The following is a 9255-nucleotide window of genomic DNA, read 5'->3' on the forward strand; positions in this document are numbered from 1 at the left end:
CAGGTGTCGGGTCCTGATCCACACTACATCCTTACCTGAGAGTGAGATATCACACCTCTGGGTGAGGTGCAATACCTCTGTAGCAACCGAGCCCTCAGGGTGCTACAGTTCCATTTATCTTCAGCCTAGGTGACGTATTGCGATACAGGGCCGTGATTTTGGCTATAAAAGGGTCCCCTAGACCCCTACCCCAAGCTTTTTAAGAGAATCATATATGGCGTGCCAGGAGACTCTATGGAATGCTTTCTCAGCATCCAACGAGAGTATCTAATTACAAATTTTTAACTGCATCTAGCCCAGGAAATACTTTGTGCCTAATAGCAGTGTCTGCTAGTCAGCGGATTATCCCGGCTGTTAAGCAAGCTACACCACCTGTAGTTTGGACACTTAATTTTTTCAAAGGAAATGCTTCGGGACCACGGGATACTCAGTGAAGAGCATCAGGAGGCACCCCAAGGCATAGGGGCTGGGACTGGCAGTAGGATGCCTTGCGGTGGACAGCCGAGCTCGATCCTTATAAAAGCTTTTTAACTGCAGCAGCTTTAGTGGACGCTACTGGAGCTGGAATTACGCGGCTGCTGGCATGAGACTTGCCCTCCAATAGATCCTTGTAAATGGATTTAAAGTGTATTCATTCAAATTAGAGAGACAATTTAAATTAAAAAGCTTAGAGCTGCCTCCACCACAGGGGGGCTCGCTCGACCCACCAGCGGACAGGCACCAGTATTGGGAGAGGGGGGCTGGCCGTCAGGGTTCACCGCGGCTCTGGCACAAACCCGGCGACGCGGAGGTGGCACGGGCAGGAGCGGACTGAACGTGTCGGCTTCTCACTTTTTGGATTTTAGAAGGGCATGACATGCCTATATCTGTGTCTCCCCCTCCTTTTACTCCTCCACCTCTTTTCTTTTCGCATGACTATATGTACTTGTCACTTTTCCATGTGTTAGTTGTGTCTTCTGAGCAGTTTGTCAGCTTTTGGACACCTTTGAAGGTGTTTTCTATGTGTTTCTATGTGTTTTTGTTTGCCTGCCATTGGTTTTAACGGTGTTCGAAGGTGTTCGACGAACAGTTCGACGAACAGTTCGGCGAACACACGGGTGTTCGACGAACCGAACCGAACTCGAACACTACGGGGGTGGCTCAACACTAGATGGGAGATGCTGTTCTGCTAGATGCAGGATCCTGTTTGCCACTACCATAAGGGAGCGAGATATTGTTCCTCCCTGGTGATTTATATACGCCACTGTGGTCTGATTGTCGGATCTGATCTGGACATGGCGACCCTGTATGTGGGGAAGGAAGCCTATCAGGGATTTCTCTACTGCCAAAAGCTCCTTTAGGCTCGATGACGCTTCTATTTCGTGACATAGCCAGAGCCCCTGAACTGAGAGATATGCTAGATCAGAGGTCCCCAACCTTTATTGCACCAGGGACCGGCTTTAAGCAAGACCAGTTTTCCATGGCCCGGTGGGGGTGGGGGCGGGGCTTTGGTCATATGGGGGTGGGGTTATGGAGGGGTGGAGCTTAGTGCATACTTATCATATAATTATGACATTTATAATGAGAATGTGATTCAACTTACCATAGGTTCAGAATGAGTGGGAGCACCAGGCTTGTTTCCCTGGATCAGTGGGAGCACTGGGCTTGTTTTCCTGCAACAAGACGGTCCCATCTAGGGGTGATGGGAGACAGTGAAACCCGAAGTGTGTTCCTTATGTCCAGTCTACTCCGTAATCTCGTTTTTGCTGTTGTCATGGCAGAAAACCCAGTTTCACAAAGATAGGATGTTGGAAAAGGAAGCAGAGTTTTCAGTGCTTTGGTGGCGATCCCAGGATATTCAGCCTGGACTTTAATCCAGAATGTTGGGAGATTTGAAGTCTCAAACATACTTTTAAGGCTACCATCATTTGCAATCTCAAGCAGTTGGTCTTCTTCAAGCACGGACAAGGTCGATTCACCTGGCTTGTTCACAAATGGATTGCGAATCCATTCCTTCCTAGTTCGTGGGTCTTTTGTGGTCGGAAAATAGCGCTCAAACTCTTCTGAAAGCTGAGATAGGTGATCATGCACCAGCTGGGAGAATGAAGGCTCAGGCTCGGTCTCTTCCAAAATTCCTGCTAATGTTTGAAACATGTCAAATATCCCTGTTCTCACTCGCCGTCCCCACACTTCCAGTTTGGCTTTAAATGCAGCAACTTTATCTGCCAACTTGAAGGCAGTTGTCATTCTCCCCTGAAGTGACAGATTAAGTTCGTTCAAAAAGTTGAATATGTCACATAAGTAAGCAAGTTTTGTGACCCATTCCTTACTACTGAAATGTGCTGCAAGTGGCGATTCTTTTTCTAAAAGAAATCTATAAAGCGGGTCTCGTAACTCAAAAACTCTGGCCAGTGCTCTACCTTTAGAAAGCCATCTGACTTCTGTGTGTAGGAGAAGACGTTTGTGCTCCGCGTCCATCTCCTCACAGAGCTGCTCGAACAGACGTGCGTTAAGGGCATGTGCTTTTATGTGATTAATAACTTTAATCACATCTTGCAAAACGCTGTTAAGTTCAGGTGACATTTTTCGGCTTGCCAGCATTTCTCTATGGATGACACAGTGCGTAGAGTCGCATTCAGACGCAACCTCTTTGACCCGGGTAGTTAAACCAGAAAGCCGTCCAGTCATGGCAGCTGCTCCGTCTGTGCATATACCGACACAAAATGACCAGTTTAGGTTTCCTGATATGTAATCATCCAAAGACTTGAATAGTTCTGCACCTGTGGTGTTGGCTGGCAACAATAATGCACATAACATATCCTCATGCACATCCTCCTGAAAAATATATCGCACATAAACCAGCATCATTGCCTTGTTGTCAACGTCAGTAGACTCGTCAACCTGGATTGCGTACCATGGTGACGCATTAATCCTCTCCAACAATTGTACCTCGATGTCTTCTGCTATTTCATTAATTCGTCTACTGACAGTGCTCGCTGAAAGAGGAACCTGTGCCACTTTTTTAACCGCAGCCTCTCCTAAAAGTTCCTGGCAAATGTCCTTAGCGGCAGGCAGGATCAACTCTTCACCAATAGTGAAGGGCTTCTTAGCCTTGGCAATGCGGTTAGCCACTAAGAATGATGCTCTCAGAGCAGACACATTTGTTGATGTGGTGGCCTTCAATAATTGCTTCTGTCCTTCGTGTTCGCGTTTTTTTCTTTCAAAAAACTCCAAAGGCTTGTCTTTTGATGCAGGGTGCTTGGTCTGTAAGTGGCGAAACAGTTTTGAAGGCTTCATGGCCTCGTTGGATAGCCGGTCGCCACATATCAGACAGAGTGGGCTTGGGGCATGTGAATCGCCAGTTGCGATGAACCCATAATTTAAGTAGGACTCATTGTATTTTCTTTTAAATGCAGCTTTCTTTTTTTTAGCAGTCATGGAGTCTTCATCTGTCTCATTGGGTCTTTCTTCCTTTTCAAAGAAGCTCTTCAGTGATGTTTGTTTTTTACTCATTTTACAAGGGTTAGAGGTGAAGGCGTAGTGGGCCCCTAACACAGAAAGATGGCTATTGCTACTGGAGACGGGCACTGATGATGATGACCACCACTACTGCTGCTACTGGAGACGGGCACTGATGATGATGACCACTACTGCTGCTACTGGACACAGCCACTGCTGCTATGAATTTTCACTGTTATTTGCTTTTTTCACTTTAACCAGAAAATCTGCTGCTGGGCCGCACGACACCAGAACACAGCTACAGGAGTCATAAGGGTGGGACACCTGACGTCATATCTAGCTGCCCATTAGCATCCAGAGCCCCTCCCCCTCCAACTCGCAGCTAGTAGGAGGGGAAGGAGCGCTGGACACACATGACCTGCTTGTCCCTGCTCCTGCCTGAGCACATTCTGCGAGTAGCAGCACTGTACATTGAGTTTCAGTGTACAGCACTGCTACTAGCACTGCTATATGCACCAGACAGCGCTGTATGGGGAGGATGCTGGCGGGACCTCGGTGTACAGCGCTGCTAAGTAGCAGCATTGTACATTGAGCGTCAGTGTATACAGCGCTGCTGCTTAGCAGCGCTACACACTGAACACCGGTACCGGGAGCCGCGTCACTGAAGCCAGTCTGCTGCCCCAGCACGCCCCACATAACATGTTCTGCCGGGGGCGTGTCAGTGAGGAGAGCCTGCCGCCCCACCCCGTCAGGAACACACCATGCTGTGCAGGAGGGCCGCGTCACTAAGACCCGCCCCGTGACGTACAACAGGTACCATGCTGTGCTGTGGAGGGCTGCGTCACTAAGACCCGCCCGACGCCCCACCCCGTCCTGCATAATGTTCTCTGCCGGGAGCTGCGAGCTGTCACGGCTATGGCAGAAAACATTATAAATCCACACAGAGCGAGCTCTGACCAGGCGCAGGGCCGCGGAGCTAGCTGTCAGCGGCGCCGCGGACCGGCTGAAAAACCCCAACGGCCCGGTCCTGGTCCGCAGACCGGCGGTTGGGGACCTCTGTGCTAGATGACCCCCCCAGCCGGAGCCACTTGCATCTGTTGTAATTGTGTGGTCGACTGGTTTGGACCACTGTAAGCCTGAGGTCAGAATCTCCCTGTTTGTCCACCAGGAGAGGGAGTTTACTGTCTCCAAAGAAATAGTCTTTTTTCTAAATGTCCGTTGAAGGATTTTTGTGCTGACAGGACCTCCCACTGAAGAAGCCTCATATGACTCTGGGCCCATTTGACTGCCGGGAGACAGGAAGTCATGGAGCCTAGTAGGGACATTGCTTCTCTCAAGGACATCACGGGAGACTTTATGGCCCTTGAGACCAGGCTGATTATTTTGCAAACCTTGTCTTCCGGGAGGAAACAGGATTGGAGTTGGGAATCTAGGGTAAAGCCCAGAAAGATCTGAGTCCTTGAGGGGGATAGCTTTGATTTTTGAATATTTATTAACCACCCCAGGTGATGTAAAGCTGTCCTGACCTCTAAAAGTTGATAGGAACAGTGGGCCTCCGATTTCCTTATTATCAGAAAGTCGTAAAGATAGGGAACAATCACCACGTTTTTGATTCGGAGAAAAGCTGTCACCTCCGTTATAACCTTTGTAAACACTCTCGGTGCTATCGAGAGTCCAAAAGGTAGGGCAGTAAATTGGAAATGTCTCAATTGCCCTTGGATGAACAGGGCTACCCTTAGGTACTTCCGGTAGTCTGGATGGATTGGGACGTGATAGTAGGCATCTTTTAGGTCGATAACTGCCATGAAACAATTGTGGTGTAGGAGTTTTACTGCAGAGTTCACTGATTCCATCTTGAAAGTCTGGTTGTTTATCAGCTGATTTAGACTTTTGAGGTTGATAATGGTCCTTAAGGACCCATTTGTTTTTTTTAGATCATCTGGTGATGGCTTCCCAAGCTGGGAAAAAATGGGAAAGCCTTCCCCCGACCTGTAGCCTCGCGCCATTGTGGAGATTTTTTGGTACTGGAGGATGGTCCTCCAAACATGTAACCAGAGTCCTTTTTAGATCTGGGCTCCCATCTTTTCCTTTCTCCCGGAGGGCGACCCCGGTTAAATCTCTTCCTCCGAAAATAGGATCTTTTTGTGTCCCCCGTGAACCCTGGGAAACCTCTCTTTCTGTCGCCAGCCTTCTCCAAAAGCTCGTCCAGTTTTTGGCCAAACAAGAGTTTACCATCACAAGGAAGGGAACAAAGCTTATGTTTAGATTGTAGGTCTCCTGGGCAACCCTTGAGCCACAGGGCTCGTCTGGCAGCATTAGACAAATTTGCAGACCTGGCAGCGAGTTTAACTGAATCTGCTGAGGAGTCAGCCAGAAAAACAGATGCTGCTTGTAGCAAAGGCAGATTGGAGAGGATTTTATATCTGGATATCTTTTTATCCTTGAGCTGGTCTCCTAATTGCTGAAGCCACACCATAAGTGACCTAGCGACACAAGTGTCTGCTACCGCTGGCTTCAGGCCCCCTGCCGCTGCTTCCCAGGTGTGACGCAGGAAGGAATCTGCCTTCTTATCCAGACCATCCTTTAGACTGCCCGAATCTTCCAGGGGTAGGGACGATCTTTTGGATGATCGGGCGACAGACCCAGGACCCAGAGACACTATCCTCGAAGGGGTACCTCCTTTTAGAGGATGAGGGCAACACTCCTGATTTCTCCGGCTTCCTCCATTCCCGGTCTATAAGGGTTTGAATTTTATGATTCACTGGAAAGGAGCGTCTCTTTTTTTCCTCCAGGCCTGCGAACATAATGTCTTCCAGGGACCTGGCTGCCTTTTCCTCCCTCAACCCCATGGCAGATTTGACCGCTCTGACCAACTTGTCAGTATCCTCAATAGAGAAACAGGGCCTACCACTGTCTGATGAAGAGAAGGATGCTGAATCACTGAGGCAAAGATCCTCTGACTGGAAGGATAAATCATAGTAGGAGGAGATATCTTTATGGGATCTGTTTTTCCCCTTTAGCAAGCCTTTCAGGGAATCCTGCACCTCTGAACGGATTACGGACCTCAAATTAGAAGCGAAATCCGGGGTGCTCTCCGCTATGGTTTGGTTAATACAGCTTGCACAAAGCTGTTTCTGCCAATCTATGGAAAGGGGGGCCTGGCATAAGGCGCAAACCCTGTGCTTCTTTTTGGCGCTACTATTCTTAGGTTCCTAAGGAATGAAGCACATAATACAGTAACTTTCCATTACTATTAAGTGACATTCACGAAGATCACTCACCCCTGAAGTCACGAAAGGCTACCGGATTTGGAGGCTGTGGCAGGACATAAGATAAATCCCTTCTGGATGGCCCTGAAGCGTCCAACACCTTACTTCTCCTGCTGCCGCTGCGGTTGCTGGAGCGGCCGTCCGTGTGCGAGGTGTCCGACTGCTTCTTCCGCTGGCGTTGATGAAATGGAGGGGTCGGCTGCTGCTGCTCCTGGCTGTCCTGGTCTGCATAGCTGCTACACCACAAGAGTATAGGCAGCGTTTGGCCAAGACAAACCCCCCCCACCTTAAATAGGGCACATACGGACCTCCTCCGGTTCTTGTGTCCTTCCCCCTCCTGACACCCACCGGCCGATGTTCGAAAAAAGCCAGCCGGCAAGCGCTTACAGGGCGCCGCCATCTTGGATCCAGGTGCCGACCTTCGACGTCATCGGGCACGCCTCTCCCAGCGTGCACCGCGCCGTGACATCAGTCGCGTCACACTCGGAAGACGCTGCTCCCGGCGTGCGACCGGCCAGGAGCCTGCGGCAGGGAGAGGACAGCGCAGCGGTCTGCGGGGAGCCGGAGCCCTCCTCACCGCCTGCGCCCGCTCGGACACGGCTCCGGGGAACCGCGGATGGCGCTTCTGGGACCCGGTGCACAGGCTGGTGCCCGCTCTTCCACACCGGAGCAGGCCCAGGTAAGTTGGACACCTTTCTTCAGACAGGTTCCCATCAAGGACAGGAAACCAACTGAAGCGAGGGAGCGGTACCGCCCTTTTATTTCAGACGGTTTCCTGTCCTTGGTGGGGCGGATCCCTCTCTCAAGGTGTGCTGTCATGGGTGAGGGGAAAAACATAATGAATAAATCTCTTCCGGCTCTGATAGAATGTCAAGGCTGACCCCTGCCCGAGAAAGAAAGCTAAGAAACCAGTTAGAGAATATCTGTTTTCTTCTACATTTTAACCATTCTAGGCCCACTGGTAAAATGTTTTATTGCAAAGGATAACTCCTTTAAGGCCCATTTAGGCAAGTCCATAATTGTCAAATGAGCGTGTTCCCAACCATCCCACGAACAAGAGCTTTGCTTGATCACTGGGATGTTTCCCCTGGCCCATAATCAGTACCGAGTGCACTTATGAAGGTGATCAGATTGTTTATGCAGGAATAAAACCATTGTTATCGGCAGCGCATCATCACACGTAAACATAAGATGCGCTGACAACAACATAAAGATGTATGAGGACAGAACGATCATCTTAACGATCGCTTTGTTCTCCAGTTTATACTAGCCAGTGAGCAAATGAGTGCCAATCGGCCTGTCTGAATCAGCCTTTACACTTCTCCAGGCAATATCAGCTGATCGGCAGGATTCCAGGAGTCAGACAAAAGCAATCGGCTGATCGCGAGGATGATGATCAACAATCGGGATTCTCTTACCTAAGATTGATGGATAGTGCTCGTTGTGCTCTGGCGCTAGCAGTCTTTCTTTGTATTCATGTCTGTATGTGTGTGTTTTTTTTCAGTTGGTCTCATTACAACTCCAGGTACAAAGAATATTTTCCCAGTGGACCCGAAGAGAGATAATAGTCACAATTATCCCACAGAAGGAGCCAGTTGTTGATTTTTCATGGATTGCTAACAACACCAATTACTTCGATGAGTAGCGCTCAAAGGGAAACGCACCTCAAGTCCTATCTAAATAATGGGAGAGATGTGGGTTTAACCCCTTTACTCCCCAGGGTGGTTTGCACGGTAATGACCAGGCCAATTTTTACAATTCTGACCACTGTCACTTTATGAGGTAATAACTTTGAAACGCTTCAACGGATCCCACTGATTCGGAGAATGTTTTTTCGTGACATATTGTACTTCATGATAGTGGTAAAACTTCTTCGATATCACTTACGTTTATTTGTGAAAAAATTGGAAATTTGGCAAAAATTTTGAAAATTTCACAATTTTCCAAATTTAAATTTTTATGCCCTTAAATCAGACAGAGATGTCACACAAAATAGTTAATAAATAACATTTCCCACATTTCTACTTTACATTAGCACAATTTTGGTACTCAATATTTTTTTTATTAGCGCGCTATAAGGTTTAAAAGTTGATCTGCGATTTCTCATTTTTCCAACAAAATTTACAAAACCATTTTTTTAGGGACCACATCACATTTGAGGTGACTTTGAGGGGTCTTTATGACAGAAAATACCCAAAAGTGACACCATTCTAAAAACTGCACCCCTCAAGGTGCTCAAAACCACATTCAAGAAGTTTATTAACCCTTCACGTGCTTCACAGGAATTTTGGGAATTGGGAAGAAAAAAAAATGAACATTTAACTTTTTTCACAAAAATGTTACTTTAGACCCCATTTTTTTTATTTTTGCAGGGGTAACAGGAAAAAATAGGCCCCACAATTTGTTGTGCAATTTCCCCTGAGCATGCAGATACCCCATACGTGGGGAAAAAACACTGTTTGAGCACACGGCAGGACTCAAAAGGGAAGGAGCGCCATTTGACTTTTTGAATGTAAAATTTGCTTGAATAATTAGCAGATGCCATGTT

The 9255-nt window shown here is 48.0% G+C and overlaps 1 protein-coding gene across 1 annotated transcript; it reads right to left on the reverse strand.

Annotated features, from left to right (window-relative positions):
• Positions 1–1712: 1712 nt before the first annotated feature.
• On the reverse strand, positions 1713–3492 carry LOC141155353 (SCAN domain-containing protein 3-like). The gene is made up of 2 exons (XM_073642232.1): positions 1849–3492; positions 1713–1745 (listed from the first exon to the last, which is right to left on the reverse strand). The coding sequence occupies exons 1-2, from the start codon at positions 3490–3492 to the stop codon at positions 1713–1715; spliced, it is 1677 nt and encodes a 558-aa protein (XP_073498333.1).
• Positions 3493–9255: the final 5763 nt, after the last annotated feature.

This window comes from Phyllobates terribilis, unplaced genomic scaffold, assembly GCF_046119375.1.
Source record: "Phyllobates terribilis strain yellow unplaced genomic scaffold, ASM4611937v1 Scaffold_7__3_contigs__length_470593459, whole genome shotgun sequence".
Taxonomy (NCBI): domain Eukaryota; kingdom Metazoa; phylum Chordata; class Amphibia; order Anura; family Dendrobatidae; genus Phyllobates; species Phyllobates terribilis.